We start from the raw sequence: 27,171 nt of genomic DNA, 5'->3' as shown, positions 1-27,171 counted from the left end.
TTAGAACATATGAATCGCAAATTATCTCGAGTCGAGGTATGCCTTAAAAATATAATGATTAAATAATTAATTCTCTTGTATAAGAGACATTGTTCATCCAAAAAACGATTATAATTTTGTCACATATTAAATAAGGATAATTGAGTGTACTGCTAAAAGAGATACGGAGGGGTGATTTTAATAAGAAATTTGAATTACAATCACAAGAACTTGGAAGTACTTGTGAACAAAAAATAATCGATTATTAAATTGTATTTCATTTTTGTATTTTGTAGTCAAAATAATCAAGATTTATATTAAAATAACAGCATTGTATTTATTAATAAGGTTTTAAATTCTTAATAAATTTTTTATTTCATTGTAAAGAAAATTAATACCTTATATGATACATTTTAAAGAAATTTAAATTATATTGTCTGACTCACACAAAATATAATAAGAACTGATAATCGATTCCGAAAAAAATTGCGACTATAGTCAACTTCTGTCTCGACTCGAGGAAACATAGATAATATAATCACGACGGATTTACGAAATCGCCTTTTACGAGATCCATACGAGCCTAATTTTTTCGGAAGGCAAACAAACAATGTATTTACAATGAATAAATGTTTTAAAAATTGTTAATTCTGAAATCAACTCTTTCTTTTTTTAAATATATGTCAGCCTTGAAAAATAAGACGCTTGCGTATGATCATAATTTTTAATAAGGATCTATCTAGATAAGTTCGCATAATTATATGCATTAAGAAAATTATCCAATTGCATTTCCATAAGAACGTTCATGTGGCTATGTAAGTTTGTTTGGGTGGACTTTACAGGAATGGATTTTAATATTTTAGACAGCGACGTGTCATAATTAACTCACGCATTTCCAAAATATAATTTGGATTATATTGTGCTATATTTTGTTTTATGCTCATTTTCTCATACACATTTTTTCTTTTTATTTTTTTATTATGTTTATTTTATTTACTATATGTATATTCATTTATACTTACTCGATTTTGTTGTCATTCTTTCATGTAAAAATACATGTATGCTTTAAAGGACGTAATCCTAGAGCGTCTAAAAAATAACAATTTGGATTTGGATTCTCTCTCTCACACTACATTATACATATTATATTACATTACATTATATTATGTTATATTATATTTTATTACATTATGTTATATTAGATTATCTTATATTATATTTTATTTAATTCATCTCCATGTAACATTTCCTTTCAATTTCTGCGCTATTTGCTTATTAATTTTCTTATTTTGCATTTTTCATTCTTGAACGTTATTATTTATAATGTTTGTGATAAGGCTCAATATATATTAAACAACTAATATAAAGATATAAGGGCAATGAGCCAATAATTTCGTTAAAATCTTTAAATTAATCTAATACATTGCGAAGAATATCACTTAATTATGGTGTTATTATTTTTCTTTTCTATAGTCCTTAGAAAACTTGCCTTGGAACAGTAATAAATGCTTTCTCTCTCTCTGTCATTTTTTCAATACATACATTAAACAATAATGAAAGTTTCTACTCCGTATGACGCACAATGACATCATTCGAATTTCGCGCGCTTTCATAATACCCGATCGGGCCGTCCAATGACGAGCGACGTGCCGATCGAAGCGCCGTCTCCGCCATCTCCGCCATTTCCTAAACGCGTCTTTCTCCGTCCGTCCGTCCGTTCGAACAATCAGTTCAGTTGTTCACGGGCTTCTCTAGCGTGCAGACGTGCGCGAGTGGCGAGTGTTTGGCGTGTTTCCTGTCGCCTACGGAGTCGCGTTTTCGCTAACGAACGCCCTACCGTAGCTTCCATATTCAATGTGTATGGCGATTCAGGTGAGTGTGCACGCAAAGACTCCGGCTCGTCGCTTCGTCATCCGCGTCGCGGCGAAGGCCGCGTGTGCGGTAGAAAAAAAGTCGATCGCCGCGGTTTGCGGCTCCGGCGGCTTGTACGAGGCGTACGTGTCCCGCTTACTCGTCCGTCGCTATATACGCGCGCGTGTGTATGCGTTCCCCGTATGCGTGCGCGGCGTGGTGCGGCACGGAGCGACGCGGCCGACGAACTCTGGCGTCTCGTCCGTCTCCACCGTCGCCGCGCCACGCGCTGTCATTACCGTCGCCGTTATTACGTTTCCGATCGCTTCTTTCGGCGCGTGACTAACTATGGGCTTTCCCACGATACATGTTCCCAATTTCTCCGTAGAGCCCTGCTCCGATCGCTCCCCCCCGAGTGACGCCTCCTTTCCCAGCTTCGCCTAGCTTCGCGAAACGCCACCCGCACACGCGGCAGCGTCGATCACGCTCGTCGGATCTCTGTCGCTATAAACTCTCGTTTACAAACTCCCTTTTTTTTCATTCAACCACGCCGTCATCTTAATAGTCGCGGTCGTACGAACGTAACACGTGCTCCCGATCGACGAGTTACATATGCCTGATGGGCTCCGTTTCTCTGTAGATCGGGATCAGAAATGTGATAAAATTATGTATTTGGAGGAAGAACCATATTAGTACGCGTGGCACACACAACAGCTAAGTTTACAATCGAGCGCGCCACATTGTTGCTCATGCTTTCGTCATAATGATGCCACAAATGGATAACATATCAGTGAAGGCTTCGTTTGCCGAGTTTAGCCCACGACCGTTCGCGTTTCGATTTCTTTTTTTTTCCGCGGCATTCAAATCGCAAAGTTAACTCGGAGCCTATTAAGCGGCTGATGGGTGACTCATCACGTAGGAATGTTGGTGAATATTTCACAACCGCGTTCATTCCTGATCGCGACGTATCGAGAAAATACGTTAGCTCCAAATACATCTGTGGCCTTCTCGAATGATCCTTATTAACAATTTCGGAGTACTAAACAACAGGTCTGTTAGGTAGAAATTCCAAAAATTTTTGTAACCCGAACGAGAAAATATGTTAGCTCCAAACACATCTGTGGCCTTCTCGAATGATCCTCGGAGTACTAAACAATAGGTCTGTTAGGTAGAAATTCCAAAAATTTTTGTAACCGGAACGAGAAAATATGTTAGCTCCAAACACATATGTAGCCTTCTCGAATGATCCTTAATGATTTCGGAGTATTTTACACAATAGGTCTGTTCAGGCAGAAATTCCGAAAATTTTTGCAACCGGAACGAGACATACGAGACAAGCTCATATTCAAGCGTCGAAAAGAAAGGAAGCGAGGATACTGAGTGCAAAAGGTGTAAGCAACGCGAACAGACCTAATGTATAAATGTACAAAATCGCATAGAAATGCCAGGAAAAATCGGGATGTAGCGTATAAATAAATAGCTTCCAGACAGCGTCGGAAAGAATTTCAAAGTGAGATTTATCAGATCAACGTTTATCGAGATCTCTCGAAGTCGTGTATAATACGTTCGTTTTATTCCCCCCATAAAATCGCGGGGCTTGAATTCGTCGCCTTTACAATTCTCGCGCGAGTCGAAAAAGTTAGTAGATTATTTGGAACGCGTTCGATCTCCGCTTTTTTTTTTTTTTTTTTCGCCCGATTACTCCGTACGTCTAATACCGACTAGATTTCTCGGAAAAACGGGAAAAACGGGTTGACGTCATCCGACGGAACGGCGGCACGACGACGCGGCGTGGCATGGTGTTAGCGTGGCGTGCGCGTGGCGCAGCGCAGCTCAACTCAGCGACGCGACGCGACGCATCCCATCCGGAGCGATCGGAGCACGAAGAGGCGTCTACAGCGAAACAAACGAGCACGCGCGTGCATCCCACGACCGAACGAACGGACAGATTATCGTTCGTAAACTTCAGCCATGTTTTATTCCTGCATCTTGCGTCAATCGGGGTCCAATAGGTGCGAATCGGTCGACTCATTATCGCCGTCGTCTTATCGACTGTGTATGAACGAATCTTCGATCGTGTTCGCCCGGATTTGCGATTGCCATCGAACGAGTTCCGTTCGCATTTAATAAGAACAGGATGAATCGTTAACACAGTGCAGTGGCAAAAATTTCCGGCCAGTGATTTTGTACTCTAATTTATAAAAAGGAGCCTGATAAAATTTTAATTACTGTCAAGTGTTATTACAAAGATTTCGTTATTCACATCTTGTACCAATGACGATTAAAATTTTATCAGACTTTTTTTTTTATAAATTTGAGTATGAAGTGTCACTGGCCGGTAACTTTTGCACGCCACAGTATATTTTTTGAACTAACTATAGATGTTTAGTATATCATATAGTGGTATGTTTATCGACTATGAAAGAAAAAATGTTCAAATATATATGTACTATAATTTCTTCGTTGATAAACTTATATTACTTTTGTGTCACGATTATCTCATATATTGACAGACCTAGTTTCGTCGATATTAAATAATGAATTTTTGTCAAATCCATTTATAAACGTTTGAACTTAAAATTTTATATTTCTGTTTACAAATTATACTTGTACAAACAACGTATTTTTCGATGAGAAATTATATTGTATTTATTTGAAAACTTTGAATTCGGTAATAGCTTGTATATTTGCGTATATTTATTTTAATATATTTGTGTCTCTCGACATATTTCAATTGAAATAATTTTATTAGGATGCATTTAAATACCTTCTAGTACAATTGTTTTAATAATATACTAGTTTTACTTTTTATTATCTGTTGGTTTATGCATTACATAAAAGAAAAAAAAGAGCATACTATAAAATACCTTTAAAATCAGTTATCACTCCAAAGTTAATATTATAAAATTTTAAAATTAATATTACAAAAAAATCAAACTTTTCAAACTTGTTTTCTGGAAAACATTGTTTCTTTTTTAGTTATGTTATTGTTGTTCCAAACGATAGGTATATCAAGTTTGACAAAAGGATTTTAGAAAAAGTCCCTCCATAGTCTGTAATCTCGATATAATCCGGCAATCGTCAGTGATGTCATTTTTTGTCTAGACATAGGTTGGAACCTGTTTCGGAAAGGTTGAAACATTGGCTGCGTTCGGCAGAAAAAGCACTTCTGCAACTGTTGTATTATTAGTATGATTGGTTTATACATTTAGATCGAGGATGAGAAGACAAGAGCAATTGTATTAAAGAATTTTACAACAGTTGCAGAGCTACTTTTTTTTGCTGAATGCAGTTATTAATATATGGTTAGCTTGTTATATTATGTAGATCGTATAAATATATCACTCTGTCGTCTAGAATATTATTGCTGTCGCAGATTTCAGAGAATCTTCGAGGTCAGCTTTTCCGAATAAAAAAGGCTTGTTATCTCTTAGTCATCTCGTCTTACGTGACCACGTGCGCGTCTAATTTGCGTGGATCATCAAATTACGTACTATCACGTTTCAACTGTGTAATACATATTAAATTCGATTGTAACTCGTAAAATCGTCACAAGTTGCTTACGTCAGTCGGGCACGATTGATTTAAGATGTTGAACGATCAAAGATCGTTTCTGCTTTTAAGGCCCAAGTTCCAATGTCGGATTGATTTTAATCTTGGTTCAATTTAATCACTTTATTCTTTATCTTTGTCTAGTGCCTGTTTCTATCAATGTCAATTAAATGTAATCTCGATTGAACTTACTCTTCATCTTTTTCTAACTTTTAGAATTACTCAAAATTTTTTGGAATAAAATCTCACTCTAAAAGAGTGAAAATATAGCCGTTTTTGGAAATGAATGAAGATATTCTTCTTGAAAAATAACTAAGAGTGACAATTTTCACTCTCTTGGAATAAGATTTACTTCAAGAGAATGTTTCCAAAAAATTTAGAGAGTAGAAAAAGATAAAAAATAAATTAAACTGAGATTAAAGTTAATCTTACACTGGTTGAATCGGATCTAAAACGATACTTTTCAGCGTAACTCCGATTATTCCGATTTTTATTCGATCAAGGTGATGTCCTTCAAGTTGAAACGAACTCCAGAAACTCGACGATCGATCGTTCGATGAGTGTTTTTCTAATGCTCTTTGTTTTTCGTTCTTCAATGTCCATTGTTCGTCATGCTGGTTGGTATGTACTGTCATGCGTGCATGTACATATTATCATACGTATATTTTAAATTCAAATACTCAATTTTCCTTCATATTCTACTCATCTTAGTTGATAATAGTCTACCCATCTTTGTTCAGCAACTTAATTCGCAGCGTTTCCCGAGCGTTTAAATATAACTGAAAAATTTCCACGTTTCACAGTGCACTGATAGTATAGCAAATACAATACATATATTCGTATCAGATTTTACATTTATATTCATATAAATAATGTAAAAAAATTGTAACTCAGAATTTGCAAGATCCTTCTTGATATAAATTGTCATGAACGATCTTGCAAACTCTAATAGTTACAATTTTTTGATCGATTAAAATGATTCTACGATCTTCTTCTAACGATATTTTTGAATATTATGCACGTCGAGAATTTACAGAACATTACAATTGAAAAAAAAAAACGACGTCTACGATAAAGTCGTAGCGTTTCGTTTCCTGTTATGTAAATTGCATTACGTTACATAATGATAAATACTCTGGACAGGAAGCTAGGAGCGGCACGAGTGGCATATATTGCGCGTGACATAATTACAAGGATATCATTCTACTAAAATGTAATTAGCTTTACGTGATATCTTCCGTCTCATATGCACTGTTAGCACATATTTCTTTTTTTACATTTACTTATGTATACCATATGCTAATTATTTTGTGAGTACATGCCTAGAGAAGTTTACAGCGTTAGGAGGCCCTGCGCAATGGAGGAAATATTAAGAATAGTAATAAATATTTAGATTTGAACTTATCAGAAACCGTATAATATATTACATATTCCGGTCTGTAACCAGTTTCTGATTATGAAACCTTATAATACTTATTTCTGTTTTTAATATTTCTTCCATTGTTCACAGCTCCTTAGAATCTGGATTTTTATTTACTCATGGTTACTCCTAATCTGAAGATAAAGAAAAAATTTTTCCATCTATGGTTCATAAAAACTAAACTAATAGTTTTATAAAGTAAAAAACTTTAAAGTTATCACTACCAAACTATCAATTTAGTGATTAATTGTAGCTAGAAAAACACAACATTGGCTTGATGATTAATCGTTGTTAGAAAAACACAATTTTTACATTATCTTCACATGAAGTGAGGTTAAGTCTATATATACCAGAAGTTAATGAAAAACCGGACCTAACAGAAACAATATCCAAATATGAAGGAAATAAGTATTAATACGATTAAAGAGTTCAGACATTATAATAGGGAATAAGGAATAAGTAATAATAGATTTCAACTTATTTTATATTTTCTGTATCTCTGATTTCTGATGGGTTGATTTCTTAGTCTTTATTCCTTATTCCTTTAGCTGATTCTACAAGGAGTCAGTAATCGGTAATCTTAAATCTTAATCAGTCTTAATCTAAATAAGTGACTATATATAATTTTCACATCTACAAGTTGTTAATTGTACAACGGGTCTTTTAATTCGACTAATGGAGAGGAATAAAGTCGAATTTGGCCAGTCTTAAGAAAATCGGTAGTACAAGTTGGCTGTTGGCCAACTTCACTGATTCACCGATAAAACATTCATTGACTGCGTCCGAAAGAAAAAGCAGCTTTGCAGTTGTTGTACGAGTCTTTGATGTAATTGGTCTTGCCCTTAGTTCCTCACTGGATCTAAATGTATAAACCAATCATACTAAAGAGTCATACATCAGTTGCAAAACTTCTTTTTCTACTGAATGCAGTCTGAACTCTGAGAATTGTTTCATGATTGACACTTCGGTCTTGATTCGGAATATAGGTCGGAAGGTTTAATAGTGTTTTGTTTCGTTCAAACGAATCGGATACTAGGAGCACGCGCGGAGTCAAACAATACGTCAAGTAATTCGACGACGAAGAAGCGGCATTAGTATGGCGCTAGCTCTTTTCTGTCGGTGTCATCTTTTCAGAGGCCTCCGACCACCCTCCGCAGGCGTGACCAAGGCGTTTCCCGCAAGATTATTCCGAGACGTACCTCTTTCTTCCCGCCGCTCGCCACGTGTTGGATAGAATTACTATCTCCACTAGACCGGTTGCGAGCTATGGCCTGCGAGCGATACGTGTAGTGTGGCTCGAGGCGAAGGACGAGTTGGAAAGACGACTGGGTGTGCAGGGCCGTAACGCGCTATCTCGCTACCCGTCGCCGAATCTAACCAAGAAAGAGGCCAATGACACATTGCCTCGGTGTTCTACCTCTACGTTTGCGGTCTTCTCGTTCTCCTCATTGTCGCTCATATAACGGAATGTTATAGTTTATACTCCAAGCAAACCGTCAGAAAGGAATCTTCACTGTTTGATATCAAAGGAGCGGTGGTAATCCAATCTCTTGGCAAGGTTGTCATAAAACTAGAAATCAGGGAAATTGGAAACGGTCGAGAAAATAAGAGAAAACTCAGGGAATTTTGCAAAATTTTCTGGAGAATAAAAATTCTTGGTTTTAAAGAAGTTTGACATACATACATTGCATCTACATAGTTTTGAAATACTACCTACTTAACAATTAAATACAAGCAGTGTCAGCAATATTAACAATAATTTACATTGCTATGTTAAAGTGCTATTTCAATAAAATATTTAACAATTTTAAAATGAGGACAAAAATACAAAAATTTTTAAATATTGAAGATGAGGGAAGTCATGACATTTTGTCTGGAAATCAGGGAAAAGTTATGGAATCGTAGAACGAGCAATTTGTGGCAATCTTGCTTAAGTTAAATATAACATTTTATTGTTTATAATTTTCACGTATATCAAAATGTAAATGAATTCATTTTTGTAGTTAGTTTTAAAGTAAACACATCCATGTGTTAAAGTATACATTTAGTAAATAATAAACTAAATTTGAGTCTCAAATTTAATACTTAATAATTAATTTTCTTCAGTTAAGTTATTGTGTGTGCATGTATATATATAAATAACGCCATTGTTTTAGTCGCATTAACGACATATTGAATAGAAGCGACTTATTGAAATTAACAAGTCTAGTCTCTAGTCTTCTTGGTATTAGTTTTAACATTATGAATTTAACAGTATTCGTTTTATCTCTCTCCGAGTTCAATGTCGCCTCTTATTTCCTAAAAATAGTATACTCGGTTATTCTTTCTCTTTTCCCTCTTGCGCGCTAGTAGTTTCTAGTTGGAAAAAAAATTTGTCTCATTTATCGTTCATCAAGTACATTTACGTGTGCGTAAGTGCCTTTAAATGTTCGTGTACCGAGACATTGGAAGAGGCACATTTTTATCTTCAAAGAACTCGAGTGCGAATTCAAGTGTTCTCGTTGACAGTACGTTGCTCTCTTTAACTCTCTTTAGTTCTCTTTAGAACGTTTATCTTAGTTCTTTGGATTTCTCTCAAGGACACAAACCTACAGCACAGATTGCATGCATCTAAAGACCCTATAATAGAGTCTGATTACAAGCAGTTTTGTCAAAACAAAAGTAAGAGAAAAAGGTAGATATACAGTGGCGTGCAAAAGTTTTCAGTCGGTGATATTTTGTACTGTAACTTATAAAAGAAAGCCTAATAAAAATTTTAATTATTATCAGGTATTAGTACAAGATTTTGTTATCCACATCTTATACCAACACCCGATAATGATTAAAATTTTATTAGGCTTTTTTTTCATGAATTAGAGTACAAAACGTCGGAAATTTTTGCACATCACTTTATATTGGCTCTTTTTACATATATTGTCTGTTTCTAATTTCTTACTATTTTACTCTTTCTAATTTACTAAATTAACAAAAAGGACTGGCCAATCAAAAGTACGTCATCTCAGATCAGACTCTGTTATAGAATCTCTACACGTACTCGATCCTCGAATCTTGTACACAAAAGAAACGTATTAGCGAAGGACTAAAAAGATGAAATTTGAAAACATCTTTTTGCATAATTCGTCAGAAAATTGAACGCATTCGCGTCGATTGAACGTAATAACGTCATACCGCATACTCTTAATCAATATGTGTGAACCATTTTGCCATTGTATTAGAATCAATTTATATAACATTATGCTTGAAGGTTCGACCGTAGAGCGATAAGGAGCTTCTTATTCAGTTCGGATTAAGTCACCCTCGGCACACGAACGCATCGTGAACGCGCATGTAATTTCTCTCTTACCTACCTCGCTCTTACCTTGCTTGTCGCAACATGAGACAAAACACACTTGCAGAGCAAAACAAAGAACGTCGCCGTCGAAAATAGACCACCATCGTCGCGTATCTGTTATAATTTATTTTATGCACCTTATACACACAAAGTACCGAATGACTAAACATGCTTCCATAAGATTACTTCGCGTACACATTTTGCTAGTATAAATCGTTTGTGCGTATTTCCGAGAAAATTAATTAATCGCCAACGCAAAGATTTGGGAAAATTGGGAAAATTGCCAATTTGCAACAATTAACGCATTGTTGCAAAATTAGATGTCGATATCGAAACGTACCAGTCCTCTGTACATATTTCGTTTCAATATGGAAAATGTAGAAAATAGAAGTACAGATTTTTACATAACACATAACGTATAAGATATAAGAAAATTAATCGATAAAATTCTTTTATTTCATGGAAAGGAAGGAACTCTAATTGGTTAATTGTCTTATGCTTTATGCATTGTACAAAGGTTTGTGCTCCGGTTAAACGTGCTATTTTAAAACTTTTAGAGTGAATCTTATTCTTAAGCCCGGTTTCACCAATGTAAGATTAACTTTTAATCTCAATTTATAACTTAGTGTTTATTTTTTTTCTTATGTCTGTTCCTATCACAATATCGTTTAGTTTGACTCTCTCTCAGTTAACTCTTCATTCTTTTTCTAATTCTAAAAATTAAAAAAGAATGTAGAGTACGTTGAAAATCGAAATTAAAATTAATCTACATTGATAGCGACGAGTATTAAAAATTAAAAAGATAAAGAATAAATTGAATCGAGATTAAATTTAATCTTACATCGATGGAACTGGGCATTAAAGATAAGATTGAACCACTTTTTTTTAAGACTGGCTCTTTAGAATGAGATATTCCACTCCAAGGAATTTAGAGATTATGATTCGCTGCGTTTTCGTCAAGTATAACAATCGAATGAATTTTTCACGATCCAGTTAATCGCAACTAATTCGACAAAAGAAACTCAATTTATAAACGAGCTTACGTCGCATATGTTTAAAATTGAAATTATTTCGTGAGATAAAAATGCAAAACTTGTGAAGACAGTTTCCTACGCATAAACGCATAAGCAGACGAAGCTGCGTCGCGCGAATGACGTCTGTTGGTTGTCCGCTTAAAAATAGTATATCCCACGAGGGGGATGTCGGAGAGTTTTTAAGCGGATCGAATATCTCGTTCCGAGCCGGTTTCCAAAGGACGACCAATGTGTTATATCCCGGCTATATAGCCACAGGAGAGCCGTCGCCCGATGGATGGAGGAAAAAAAGATATTCGAGACGCCAGACGAGACGATAGGGTGGACGACCGATGTCACTGACCTTGGATAACGATCGCGAATGTCTAGGGCCACTGCCAGTGGGGCCAGCTGGGATTTTAGAGGGGAGCTACGCAAATCTGTGTTGGTGCCCACATCCGGATGTGCAGAAAGGGGACTTTCTTTATTATCTGTCGCGACCCCTACTTTCTCATTGTCGATTCTCATACAAATTTTTTATTTGCGCACGCTTAATACACACGTGAAGGTACGCTTAATTTTTTCACGTTAATGTTGTAATAATAAAAATGTTTTTCTGTATTTTGCTAAAAATTTGTACGCGCGTTTACGTATCAGATAGTAGGAGGAAGTTTCCGAATGCGTATCATTTAAATTATTTTTTTATTACATTTTCCATTTCGTACTGATTTATACCAAAATACAAATCCGTATTTTTAAATAAATATTGGAAATTTTAGCTTGATGTTTCAGATATCTACCGTTATAGTTTTAATTTTTCAATAACAAATTAATTTATTATAATATGCTTTTCGCAACACGATGTAAAAGATATAATTTAGGTCGCCTATTGTTCGTGTAAATTTTTTAAACCGTACCTTCTTTGAAAGTATTGAATTTATGAATAAAAATAACTAAAAATATAAGATTATTAAAAAAGCATGAGATTTATAATAATCTAATAATTTATCGTATATAAAAGGATTAGTGATTAATAATATTAAATAATAATGAAAAGGCGAGGACGTAAAAAAATACAATTGATTGAATTTAAAAAACAATAATGATTGAATTTATTTTTATAATCGATATAATTGTATTCTCTCATATCATTACCTTTATCGTTGTTAATTATCGGTCTCAGATTGTGATGATATGATTTAGAAACTTGATAAATTTTATAAAAATATCGGTTTATAATCGTTATAATAATTATAAATATGTATATGCAAAGAACGTACAATATTCTACAATAAACTTTTTTTATAAAAATATAAAAATAAAATTGTATGATTAAGTTATTATCAGCTGAATTAAAAAAATTGAGTAAAAAATAACATTATCTGATTTTTTTTAAATGATGTTGGCTTACACAAAACAAAGTGTTACCTATTAAATTTTTGTCTATATTACTTAATTATTTCTTACTTACTTTATATTTTTATAATTAAAAGTGTCGTTTTATATTGAGGAATAACATAAAATATTGACGATGAACGATTTAGGCGATCGGTATGCAATTGGCAACTCTCCCCTACTTCCGGTTGTACATTATTCATTTACAATAGAGTATAATTCCGTATCATGATAGTGGCAACTCTTAGTCCGAGGCGGTCTCTTATCACTCTTCGCCTGGTAACCTACTGACCTACTTGAAATATCGATTTTAACGTACACCTGAGACCTGATTGTGAGACCACTCGTGCCGCGACCGCTTTCATTATTCGCATCGTGCCGCACCTTTTGCAACGAGTAAAATCGCATCAGTTTAAAACCAGGAACATTTATTTTGCAAGCACATTATATACGAATGTGCTAAATCACAAATTTGTACTGAAAGAAAAAATTTCCTCTCTGTTTGTTTATAATAATATAAAAATTTTCACGATAATTATTTTTTCAATGAGACCGCTGCAAATTATTAATGCTATTATTAGTGTACCTCGAGTAATTCCGTGCATCCTTATTCTTCTCCATTCTTATAATTATTACAAATAAATATGTCTGATATTTTAAATATTCGAATATTTGAAATGAGTGTTATTGGTACAAAGATATTTAATTAAACGATATTTACTTTCCGTAAATGAAATTACCATGAGCATTGTTCATTTCGGATCTCTTTTTAACAAAAATCTTTAGAAAAGATTAGATAGACAAAAATCTCACTAGCGATAATAGTGTCGTTATGAACGTTGCCTAATACGCGGTTCGTCGCCCTATGGCTCATTCAACCCTGCTGTTTCATTGTCGTCTGGAAAAGTTGGTGATGGCAGGAATGGAGAAGGAAGAAATGGGAGCGGTTGAGTGGCATGGCTCAGTAACATGAAGATAGGGATGTGCGATACGCGTGATGCCTTTGAAGTTCAAAAGCGATTTCTAACTGACATTTTTGCAAAAAAAATCGTTTTTGTTTTCCCGTAATGATACGTGTAGGTTTACCATATCATTACGCGTATTATTACGCGTATCACACGTTCCTACATGAAGATTATAGAAAAATGTATAACACGTGTATATTCGATTTATGTAACAACAGGTGTGACACTGTACTACATCCTACGTAGCATGACATAAAAACAAAGATGCGCGTAATGGTGATAACAATACTGGAAACAACCAATCAGATTTGACCAGTAATTCACTTTCTTATTGTGCATCCACGGGAATGGTACACTTTTCTTTTTACATTATGCTCCATAGTATAGTATCGACTTTTATATTACATAAGCTTTCTACAATAAGCCATTATCTAAGCTTCTTAAACTGTAAGAATTGACCGACCAATCATAGTCAATTATTCTTCTCACATTCGACTGTGATTGATCAATTTTGTACGGCTTAAAATTTAAAGTTTAAATAATGACTACTGTATAGAATGTGCATAAGGGTAGGAGCATACGGAGTCATGCATAATCCATAATACGTAATGCATCAGAAAATGAACCAATCCGAATCTTTCATTTTCCTTCCTTTTCATGAAATAAAAGACTGATTGGTTAATTTTCTTATGCATTATACAAGAATCTATCGTGCTCCTGTCCAAAGGAAGAATTAACGAGCGTCAGTGGCTCCCATTTTCAGTACAGAGCGTGCGTAACGACCGCTCCCCATAGCGTTGGCGTTGGTTAGATTTGCGCGCGTATGGTGCGTCTCCTACGCGAGTGACGACAGTGACATCACAGGCCGACGTCATAACGCCTCCTCCCGGCCATATTGATTCTTGTAGTGACGTCACTTCCCGTTGCATCCGTGGCCAATTTTTTTTCAATCGCACATCTATTCCACGACTGGAAAAGAATCATATCGTTATCGTTATTTAAAAGAATTACGATTACTTAAAAAAAAAGTCCTAAAATCTGTTTTATCGATTCAGTAGAATTTACACACATATGATTTACGAATTTACGTGATACACATTAATATTGCACGCACTCATACTTATAAATTTTTTCTAACTAATCTTTTATATTATCAATATCTATAAGCTTATTCTGAGAACTCAACATTATTTGTACATGTAATCTCTAATTCAAATCAAAATTGTTTTGTACGTACAAAGTATAAAGTTTGTATATATTGTACACAGTAGTTGTTACAAGAAGCCGATAAAACTATAATTTACCTTTTCTCATTTTTAGCATAAAATCGACCGGTTTGGACTACATTACTATTTATATTTTGATTGTGGAAAAGATTTTTTTAATTTAAATATATAAAAGACAGTTACTTATTTGTGAAAAATAATCGGTAAAACACAGACGATTTTAGAATCCTCTTAACGCGTTGAATGCTGTCAGCTATTTCTGTAGTGTCTTAGAAAACATTTTGTGGCCGAAGGACACGTGGTTTCGAGCGGTACCAGGACGTTATCTCGCTATGTTATAGATCGGCCACGATGTTGACAATGTTAAACGCGTGTCGAGGTGAACTTCCAATTTCGTTTCTTCGTACTCTCATCGATCGGCGATTCTTCGAAACGGATCGCATCGAGTTGCATCCGAGTCGACAAGTCGCGCGTGTCTAGCGACAATGCGTATACATATGTATATGTACGCTACTGAAACGACCTAGTAATTTATCCGGCTCGACGAGTTTTGACGTCATACAAGCGATTTTGTTTTCTCTTGGTCTCGCGTAGCGAGAATGACCGTGAAAGTCGCGCGCGCCTACTGATCGGTTGACGGTATTTAGATAGGCGCGTGCGTGGCGTAAATGAAAAAATAAAAAAAAAAATGTAAGAAAACTCGATTACAGATCGGTAGCGACTTATCGGGCTTACACGTGATGGCGTAGCAGAAAGAGCCATGCAATCTTATGCAATCCCATGCAATAACGCGCAACCGTTGGACGGTTCCTGATTTAGTTCTCTTCCTCGTGACGTTCGCCATATCGCCATTATAATCGCACGATTATATTAACCGCGCTAATCGCCGACACGTGGCGATTACAGAAATGACATCGTATCGAGGTTGATTAAAATTTTATTTGTTCCTCTCCTTATAAATTACCGATTTACAAATCTGCGATACTTACATGCCATTTGGCACGCGATCATCGATTGGTATCGAAGTCGATTGATTAGGCGGCGCCAGCAGCCGAAACGTTGCGAGACTTTCTCTGGTGTCGAAAGGAAATCTGCGATCGAACACTGCGAGCTACATTTTGATAGTACGATGCTGCATATCAATTGAGTACACTGAGAGAAAAAAATTGTTGCAATTATCACAATTTAATTATAATTTAAATTCTTCACAACTATATACATGTATTTATAGTTGTTTCAACCACGCAAATCTAATCGATTGTGTTATTAATAACAGTCACACGCATAAATAGTAAGATTAAGAAAATATTATAATTATATTCACTGTAATTGCGATCGTATTTACTAAATAAAAATTATTTATGTTATTTATCATTTATACCTTGATATTTTATCAATATTTGAAATTATCGTGAAAAGATTTATGTTGCAACTTTCTCAAATTTGAAAAAATTATTAATATAGTTATTATTAATATTATAGCAGTAATAACCATAAAAATGGAACCCCTAGTCACAATTATTCTATGCCATTATAGTCACAAATATCAAACACTTGTCCCTCAATGTATATTTTGAAATGAGATGAAAATTACAAAAGTGAACAAATTCATTAGAATATTTATAATTTCATTGGTCAACATCTGTAAGAGTCTGCTCACTTTTGTAATTTTTATAACGTTTTAAGATACACACACAATAACTCTCTGATTATTATAATTAAATTTCTGGTTATCTCGATTAAAATGTTTGACAGATTTAATTATATTCATAATTCTTTCAAGTTAAGTCTGCCAAAATTCCAATTAACGCAACAAGACTTTTTCCAGTGTACGAAAGGGACTGGAAACGATGATGTACAACGGGTAATCTCAACGCGACCTGGGTTTTCACCGAGCAACCATACGCTGCAAAAGGCAAAATGTTACTGTTGTCAAAATGAGCGACAGAGTCGAGCGATATAGCGATGTGGAATGTATACCGTACACATGTATGCGTGCATGCGTGCATGCATACATGGAGGGGGATCAGATGACGAGTGTTCGCTCGATGAAGAGAAGGGTGGAAGCTGTCTCGACGCCGTGCTATTTTGATCACCACGCTGTGGCTGGCCCAGATTCGATGCGACCGCCACGACGAAACGAGTGTACGATAATATCAGCCGCGCGTTTGCTGGGCCTCACGGCAGTCACGACTCCGCCCGCTACTCCGATTTCGATCTCACCATTCGTCTCGCTCGAAAATTGCTGAAATCGTAGTCGTCGCTGTACGGTGAGAAGAATCGAATTGAATTCTCTCCGTCAAGGATGCAAAATTTTTCGCCGAACGCGATCGCGCGAGTTCGAGTCTAATGTAAAATAATTAACACAATTCGTCAACATAATTTGCGTTTGACAAAACTTGGAACGCGTCGAAAGATCGAACTTTATTGTTTGTACTTTGACGGTATGGACGATACGGAAGAATACGAACAATACTTTACGTCTCGAGTTGTAAATTTGGAATGGCTTCGCCAAAGTGCACGCGTGCGCGACATTAAGATGTGACTTCTTGGTGCATGGTGTGGTGATTTCGTCACGTTATAATAACCGTTTTGACCGCGTGACAATACGCCAATTATTTTATTATTGTTAGAGCTTAATTAGCTTGGAACACTCACGTGACCTCGGACTTGCGAACTTCTTATCAAATGACCGTAAGGTAAAGTTTCCTCTCTCTCTCTCTCTCTCTCTCTCTCTCTCTCTCTCTCTCTCTCTCTCTCTCTCTCTCTTTCTTGACAAGAAACTTTGCGAACGTTTGAATGCGTAATTGTTTTTGTAAATCTATAAACGCGATGATCCAAATAATCCTAAAATAAATACTACTATATATATATATACAATATATCGAGCACTAAATACACTTTTTTTTATCGCTTGTTTATACGTTTTGTGAAAATTCAACACTCATCATTTTTTTTCTGTCTTTTCACTACATAGAAGTTAAGGATGTTTTGTCTTTTTACAATATTAATAATAATAATAATATCAGTCAAATAATCAGCTAAAAATGTTAATGTCAATCAATGTCCTTCAAAAAATTTTGATATTAACCAAAAAATTTAGATACTTTGATATTCTTTATTTCTGATGCAAAGAGTTTTTCTTTCGGATAAACTAAAAGTGAGACTATTATCGGTACTTGAAAGTTCGCGAGTATCAAGCGATAAACGTGACATTGCATGACTGTCGGAAGTGACAATTTTAAGTTAACAGGATGAAAGTTGGTGCTGGAATCGTCGGGTTTTCACTTGCTTTCGAAATAAATCTGGAGACATGGAGATGTCTCAGCGCTAAATACTTGTAGTTGTACTGTAAACATAACGTTGCTTTACTCGAATGAAAATTGGCACGACAATGACGACGTCGCACGACGTAGCTGTTGCTCAAGGAAAGGTTTTAGATAAGCATTGATGTAACATCGATGTGCTTGTCGATCCCTGTGGAAGATTTTTCTATTCCTCCAACTATAACATAATAATAATACATCGAGAGACAAAATACTTTGATACAAAATAATAAGTTATTAGGATTCACCGAATAAATAATTTTCCTATGTTAAAATTTGTTTAGTGAGAAAAGACATCTTGATATAAAAAAATTTTATTAATATATCAAGAAAATTATTTATTTATAGGTAGATGCTAATAGCTTTTTTTCAAGTTATTTTTTCTTTCAGTGTGTATAGTAATATAAGAAAATCACATTTGATGTTGCCGCTTCGCACATACGTGTAGTTTTGAGAATTCTTTTTGTGCATCGATATTTTTGTTTAAACTCATTCGTTTGTACGGTGCTTTCTCGATAGTATTCGGCACAAATCGTGATAATCAATCTAATAACTGACTTTTGTAGATACGATTCATGAATTTTCATTTTCTTCGAGACAAAGAGAAATAACGATATTGTGTCATAAATTCGTCGATATCGTTGGCTACAATTATGCAACGTATTGCAAGAGCATTATTCTTTCGAGATTGAATTAATATCCGCTTGATCTCTAAATTCTTTAGAATAGAATCTTACTCTAAAGAATGAAAATTGAATCAGCCTTGTATTTTCAATTTTTAAAAATCATATTTCACTCTTCAGAGTGAAACTTACTCTAAAAATTTCAAAAATACCCGCACGCGACACACACACACACACACATCTTATCGCGCGTATCTTTCCGATGCGTCATTTAAATTATTGTATCATAATTATTCGTAAATTTACAAAAATTTATAGTATAAAATTGTCTCGTATTTAGCAGCAGATAGAGACGCATCAAAAATAAAAAAAATTTTTTTAATAGAAACACTAGAATTTAGTTAAAGACATCAAGATAAATTCTTAAGTCCCTCAATTTCTTGTCTTTGTCTCGCATGTACGAAATATACCATACATTGGTTATTTGCAACAACAATGACATAACTAAAAAATATCATTTTGGAATTGTTCATAGAAAAGAACAGAAATAAAAAATGAAGAACACGTACATACAAGAAACATACTTTCAGTCATATTACATCAAAATTACATTTCAAAATATTATTCAAAATTTACAAAATGTTCAACCTTATTTCCTGGAAAATTTTGTTTTTTGAGTTATGCCATTGTTGTAGCAAGTAGGTAATATCTAGATATTTATACCTATGTATCAGATAGGACCATTTGCGAATATCGCACTTTCTTGGGCGTTCAAGCAGATAACATTAAAGGATAAAAATATTCAGTATAAATACTCAACGTATTTATTTTCTTCCACGGGGACTTCCATTATACGTTCTATCGATAGAGGTGGAGCGAGCGATTTTTGTCGTCTTGTTCTTCGTATGTCGCATCGGTTTGCAGTCTGTTCGACATGGTTCGCGACGTAACTGCACGCAAATAGAATTTTGTTTACTATCACGAGAACCAATGCGTCGTTAATCTTGCGACAGTCTTTGACGTTTCCGATCTCTACCGAATACAAGCCTAAATTGATTTCGATTGCATCAATTTCTTTATACAAGGCACTCTTTCAATTACGTTACAGTGCAGATCATATCTACAAAATCTTGCAAATTCTAGCATAATATTGCAGAGAGTTTTCCTCGAAGTCATGAAATACCAAGAGAAAAATATCAGATTCAGTTTAATTTTAAAAATATTTGACTCTATCTCTCCTACCATTGATACTCTCTAAAACTTATAGAATGAATCTCGCTCTGAAGAGTGAAATCTCACTTGTGCCAGTTTCTACCAATGTAGTTTAATTTTAATCTCGGTTCAACTAACTCTTCATCTTTATCTAATTAAGAATTAATTAAAAAAGAATGAAGAGCAAGTTGAATCGAGATTAAAGTTTATCTACAGTGATAGAAACCGGCATTGAAGATTGAAAATTGAACCACTTTTTCAAGACTAGCTCAATTTTCACTCTTTAGAGTAATTGCACTCCAAAGAATTTAGAGAGTAATAATAATCTTGTGTACGAGTGAACTGGTTGGTTTGTTTTCTTAACGCTTACAGTCGCCATCATGGCGACATCGCGTATTCATACAATACGATGACAATTGTACACTGTTTATAAAAGCACCATTAATGATGTAAGTCTTCCGTATAAATTTTCAACTCGGTTAAATTCTGTCGACAGTATCTTGATATACCTTTACATTTTTTAATTTTCTTGACAAATCGAACAAAGCACAGGCATTCTTTTGATCAATAAAATGCATTGCTACAGGATTCTTACGTTATTTTTATTAGATAAATATATTCTATTGCCGCAATTTCTTTATTCTTTGCTATATTTCTGTTCTCTTTTTTATGTAGAGAATTATAAGCTTAGGTAAAATGTTAATTAATTTGTCTGAATGAATATATAATACTTATATGTTTACTGTCTAAAACTTTTAAATAAATCTCACTTTTAAAGACTGAACCACTCTTTTTCAAAACTGGCTCAATTCACTTTTTAAAGTAAGAATTCTAAGCCAAAAAAATTGAAGAGTGGCTTTAATCTTTTCTGAAAAATCTAGAGATTTGAAAATGAGATTTTTAGGGGAACGTATCGTTTAAAGGAATGCTTGGAAAAGTATATACAAAGCTAATATATCGTCTTCATAAAGTATAAATTGAGTTTCCACACAGTCTAACATGTCCGTACGGTTTACATGTCTGTAGCTTGATTCAAGTAATTTTATACCTTGAGATTTTTATATCTATATATATATCCACTAATTATTACGTGCCTTTATGACCTTTACATCTCGTCAAGGTAGACCAATTTTTTACTAATCGTGTCATCAGACATATCTGGCCTGGTTCCATCTCGATAATTTTGTTATCAAACGCTGTCATGCACGGTGCATATCCCGAAAAAAGAATCTGATAATAGCTATCAAGTATTCAGTGAAATAATTTTAATCACAAAAAATGATATAATTTTTTTAAATATTTAGTAAATACTACTATACCATATGTAATAATGTAATCAACAATCAACTTAGTCAAATTATTAAATATTTGGAAAAGTAAAATTATTATCATAACTGAACTTTTGATTATTTTACTCAACATTTGGTAACTATGTATTAGATTAACAGATTCTTTTTTCAGTGTATCTTTGAGCAATTTTTTCAAAATCTGAAATTTCTGAGTAATCATACAGAGTAGCCGAGTATATATGCATATATATGTATATATATATATTCAGTGGCATCATGTTAAAGAAATAGAATACAGTCGAAGCGGTCGGACGCGCGACGCCATCGTTGATGGATTTGGCCTTGGCGGCGTTTCACGAAGCGTATATAGCCAGTGCCTCTCGCGCTCGAGCTTCTCCTCACCTGCCAATTTCGGTTATTTTGATGCATACTGGTCTGAATGTCGGTCGGTCATACTCTTTCCCGTCAATCAGTGACGCTCGGTAACTGTCGTACATCGCATATTGACGGCAGCGTTACGCAAAAGGGAGCTTTCGCAAATCGGTCTCGACGAAAGATCGAGAGGTCAACTACGCACGTTGTTTCGAATGCGACAGCGCGCAAGCTTGGCATAGAACAGCTACAAACTGCGACCTATAATATTAACCGTGTACATCATTAGCATTCTCTATTTAAAAATGATCTCAAAATGTTCCCTCCGCAACCTATACACCTGCACAAATGATATTTCGATCATTCAATAGTCAATTTGATAGTCAAATTGCAGTCAAGACGAAATTGTTCAAGAGAGAATAATCAGGAGACGCGGTAGTGTCTACGACCATGTTCAAAAACTGTTATATTATTTTGACGAATATCTTATTATATTAATACTATCGAGATACACGGAGAAAAGTTGAATAATTTTTACCTTATTAATAAAAATATTCTAATTATTTTTGCCAAACTTATATGACAAACTTTACTTGTCTAAAAATAAAAATATCAGGTAAAAAGTATATTACAATTATAGTAAATTTATTCAAATGATTGTATATTCTCTTATAGTAAAATAAAACTATTCTCAAGACTGTAAGCAAATCTCAAAATTTATTTTACATAATGTAAAAGTACATATCTTACAATATAGCTATACGATGATCGTTCATTTATCAGAAAAGTAAAATGAATTTTTAACATAAGTGGTGTAAATCTGTTTCTATATTATTTATCTGCCAATTCCATAAAATTTACTAAAATTCTGCATATTATTTTACATTTTTATCCGTGTAGAAAAAGAACAAATACAAAGAGACGAAATGGCATAAGGCTCCTTACACACATGGAGCAAAAATTGCACACACGCTCAAAAATTGGCATCAAGCGTTACTAGCGCGTGACCGCTGTGCGAAAGTTCGCAATTGTTATGTGGAAGTACAATGAAAATAGCGCGCGATGAAAATGATTGTTTTAAAATTATCATTTTATTCCGTATAATCAAGAAGCGCGTGATCGTATCATCTTTGATTCTGTTGTGTTGCAGTTTCCTGGTGAGTGCATCCTCACATACATGGAGTTTCAGTTGGATAGCGCAGAATACTGCCAGGCTCAACACAAATAGAGAGACACGCCCATACTCCCTGACAATTATTAGACATCGTTAAGGTAAAGAGAGGAAGGCTAGAAACACCTTGGAGAAAGGAAGAAAGATATTAAAGTAGTAGAGAATTATCACCGCGGGGAAGCCAGAAAAATCATCAACTAGTCATCGCAAGACATAGAAGAATTTAATAGAAATTATTAATTTACCTTAGTAGATGCAAGCATCGTAGATACTGAGCGCACCTGTCACAGGAGCACCCAGTGCCAAATAGGTAAGAGTAGCTCCTCCAAGAAAAGCTATGAAAAAGCTTTTTCTCCTAATAATTTAAATTATACTCATTATCTACAATTATACTGATTTCAGGTAATCTTCCGTGAATTATAGTCAAAAAGTCTCAAGTGGGAAGAATAAAGCGCATATCAACACCGCCTAATGTAACGTAGCCCTTACTTTTTCGGCGAAATTCGCATCCCTACGATCCTTTCTAAATTCTACATGTAAACCCACACAGTTCTGTCCTCTGAAAAAAAATAATATATATTCTATTAGTTAAATGAAAAACAACTTTATAAGACTGACATTTAATGGGCTAAGTTGTCAAATCCAGCCTTTGTCGCTTCGTATAGTGTGGCACACGTACGAGATCTTTAAGAGTTAAAAACAATAAAAGGGGATAGATATTATAACCATCTCTGTGGTTAAGAAGGAAATGAGCAACATGAGGGTGAAGGATATCAGACCGGCGCCCGCCGAGATTGAATACAAAAACATGAAGTTCCTCATTACTGATCGGCCCAATGATCAAACCATCCATACCTTTATTCAAGTTAGTATACGAACGAAACTGTCCGCGAGACACATTGTGTCAAATCTTTATTTTTATTTCCTATCTATAAATTGCATTATATTTTATGATAGGAACTGAAAAAGCACAATGTAAAGGATGTAGTAAGAGTCTGTGAACCAACGTACAAAGTAGAGGAACTCAAATCTGAAGGGATCAATGTGATAGATTTGGTATTCGATGACGGTACATTTCCACCAAACGAGGTAAAGTTTTTATCTTCAGTCTATTTTTATTGAGATAAAAGTAGAAAAATTCAAATAAAAATAAATCGTTGATACATCTTCCATTATTCATATAAATCTTCTAGGTGGTGGATGAATGGTTCGAGTTGTTAAAAAACCGATTCCGAGAATCACCTGACGCATGTGTGGCGGTGCATTGTGTCGCGGGTCTTGGTAGAGCACCGGTTTTGGTTGCGCTAGCTCTCATTGAACTTGGGCTCAAGTTCGAAGATGCTGTTGCCCTTATCAGAGAGTAAGTCATCTTATGTACTCCATAATCTTTAATTATTCAAATAGCAGAATACGTTACAATGAAACAAAAGATAAGTTTTGTCATGATTTTTTCTCTCTTTATTCCAGGAAAAGACGAGGCGCCATAAATGCGAAGCAGTTAACTTTTCTTGAAAAGTATCGTCCTAAATCTCGATTGAAGCTCAAGAATGGACAAAAAAATTCCTGCTGCATTCAATAAATCAAAGAATACTTTAGAAAAGGAGAAGATGGAAAAAGTCACACTAATTCATACTGATTGGTATAAATGTGTAGAATTTTGCGCCTGACAACAAGTGGCATATTGTAGCAAATCTGTTCTGAATGGTCTATCACTGGAAATGCAACGTTGGTTGATAATTATTAACCAATTTTAAGTCACATTTTGCATTACCCAATTTTATATTTCGAGATGAGCCATCGCAGAGGAATTCGATTCAAAATTGTTGCTATTTCCGTTTATGAAAATAAATTTATATGTTATTTTTGATACTTGAGAAATATTGACCATTGAAGAACAAAAGTTAAGTCTTGAAATGGTAATAATTATTTTTTAAATCTAATTAATTATATTATTGCCATTTAGCCTTACTTATGTGTAAATCGTGACGTGAGAGTTATTCGTACATACATGTACAAACTCGTACATTATATAATACTTATCTTTTTTTTGAGACCAAAATTCTTTATAAAACTTTGTAATAAACAAAAAAAAATTTTCTTTGTCTAATTAGAAAAGTAAAAAAAATGTAGGAAAATCAACGTAATTGTAATGAATGTAATAACACATTCAGTATATCATTGATTTGTTATTTTATTCAGCTAGTAAATTGTGTTGCGTTTGTGTGATACACACACATATATACATTCACACACGCATATACACAAAAACAAAAAATTTATGATTTGCAAATGTAATCTCTAGAAAGTGCTGTTGGTTGCATTTTATTGCAAACTAAATTTCAAGATGTGTAAAAAGTATCTAAATTGGAATTAATTTACATATAATTAATATTTACATATAATTATATTTTTTTAAGTAAAACATATCAAAGCAATCTGCTTTGAATGTCAAATATGATAATGCTTTTTAGGAAGATTTTATATTTAGATTTTTCGCAGCATGCGATCGAAATAAAGTGAAAATACATATATTCTTTTTAAACAATGGCTTTTAAAATTGTTTTTCTTAATACAATTTATCTCAGTTATAACTCTACAGAATATGAAATTCCGAGATCAATATCAAAATTATTTCTACATTGAATCAAGATATAATAAAAGAGAATCGATTTTATACTAAAAAAAAAGTACACGTCTGAATGTAACACATCACACTTGTATAACATGACATTGCAATATATTGTCTTCTTTTTCTTTTTTTTTTTTTAATTACATACATTACGTATATATAGAATTTTGTTAATTATAGCTAATATTAATTTTAATTACTAAAATATTAGCGACAATTTATGTTTGGATTACACATTTTGATAATTGATTTGCAATGGTTTGATAGATAAAACATGAATTGCAGAGCATTAGAGCTCTAAAGTATTTCAAATTAAACATAGGATATTTTTTATTTGAAAAACAAAGGACAAACGCATTACGTTGCATTTCCAATGGCATGCCAAACCGCTGATGGATGTTTTTAACTCTTATTGGACTTGGAATCTGCGTTAACTTGAGTGATGGATAATGAGAAACTAATGTGAAGCAAATCACTCCAGAGCTATATATCACGTATTACCGTAGCTCAATGACAATTTCATCAAAATTTTTGCATATCTAACTTTTAGTCAAAGTAGATTTTTCAATCTGATATACAAGCATATTATGTAAAATCATCATCGTCTTCTATTTTGATAAAATTGTCAATGATGCTGTGTACGCCACACTAAACTGTGTTCAAAGGATAGAAAAATTCACTCGTAAAATAATGAAGTATAATACTTAGAACATTTCACGCGTGTCTGCTGATTTCATGTGAATGTACATTATTTTGTATTTGTATGCTATCTTTGCTTTATTATTATCTTATTCAATAATGAGTAACAATGCGTACCGGAAATAAAATCTATTGCACAATGGTTGTATGGCAATCAAGTCTGGTTACTATGTATTATTACATTCAACCAAACATATTTTATTGCCATTTTCGCGACACCCAAGAGATCCGCGCTGTTGTGTTCTAGAACATGATACCAATGATTACGTATCATTACACGTTTGTTAATCGTGTATTGGCAATTTACCTCCTATACAAGCGGTAACTAAACACGATTGACATAATCGATTAGGAATCGATTACTTAGCTATCAAATAAAAAAGAGACAACTTTAATTATTTTTACGTATTCTTTAACGAGTGACAATGGGGTACATTCACTATAATCGCAGACTCGAATCGAAATTAAAATCTGATACCGCTCCTTTTTTGTAATATTAAAAACTGCAATATTTTTTACCAGAGGATGGGACGAGGGATATTCGGATATATATAAAAGCAAATGATTCAACCTTAGAGGCAAAAGTATCATTACTTTTATCTGTTTAATTTTAGTTCAATTATGGTAATTACAGCAATTTAACATGTCTCTTCTTTAATACAATCCTTTTCTTTAAAAAAATCAAGCGATATTCGTGACGAAATAGATATTATTTTAACAGTTACCAGTATAATTTTCATTGTTTTTTTAATTATTACTTTTGCGCATCGATTCACTTCTTCAAGGTGTAATTAAATTGTTAAATAAATTTCTTTTTATATCTGTGATATAATTTTCTTAATATGCATTAAAAAAGTATAGACTTAAAAGCAGACTGTGGTTACTGAAGCTAACAGTTGTAGAAAATTATACACCTTGCTGTTTTATTGGAAATTAAATGTTCAATTACATTTTATTGAAAATTAAATGTTCAATAAAAAAATATAACATGTAAAATTGCCTTGCTGTGCAATAACGATACATAATCTTATTTATAAATGAGGCATGCAAAGAGTATGAAGTATTTTATTTCTCGAAGAAATGAATCGAATCGCTGCAATATATTGATGTTACACGAA

General features: G+C 34.0%; 1 protein-coding gene across 5 annotated transcripts; it reads left to right on the top strand.

Moving 5' to 3' along the window:
- The first annotated feature begins 1,746 nt into the window (after positions 1-1,746).
- Positions 1,747-24,525, top strand: LOC108774338 (protein tyrosine phosphatase type IVA 1). Of its 5 annotated transcripts, none has more exons than XM_018540418.1 (6): positions 1,747-1,851; positions 22,705-23,035; positions 23,128-23,590; positions 23,683-23,814; positions 23,919-24,085; positions 24,193-24,525. In XM_018540418.1, exons 3-6 carry the CDS (start codon positions 23,474-23,476, stop codon positions 24,302-24,304), a joined length of 528 nt encoding a protein of 175 aa, XP_018395920.1. In that variant the 5' UTR covers positions 1,747-1,851; positions 22,705-23,035; positions 23,128-23,473; the 3' UTR covers positions 24,305-24,525. The 5 variants fall into 5 exon arrangements, with proteins under 5 accessions (XP_018395920.1, XP_018395921.1, XP_018395919.1 ...); XM_018540419.1 differs by lacking the exon at positions 1,747-1,851 and adding an exon at positions 16,872-17,002; XM_018540417.1 differs by lacking the exon at positions 1,747-1,851 and adding an exon at positions 16,988-17,002 and having other exon boundaries at positions 22,664-23,035.
- The last annotated feature ends 2,646 nt before the right edge of the window (positions 24,526-27,171 follow it).

This window comes from Cyphomyrmex costatus, unplaced genomic scaffold (genome assembly GCF_001594065.2).
Source record: "Cyphomyrmex costatus isolate MS0001 unplaced genomic scaffold, Ccosl1.0 scaffold245, whole genome shotgun sequence".
NCBI lineage: Eukaryota > Metazoa > Arthropoda > Insecta > Hymenoptera > Formicidae > Cyphomyrmex > Cyphomyrmex costatus.
This window is presented reverse-complemented; position numbering and strand designations above follow the sequence as displayed.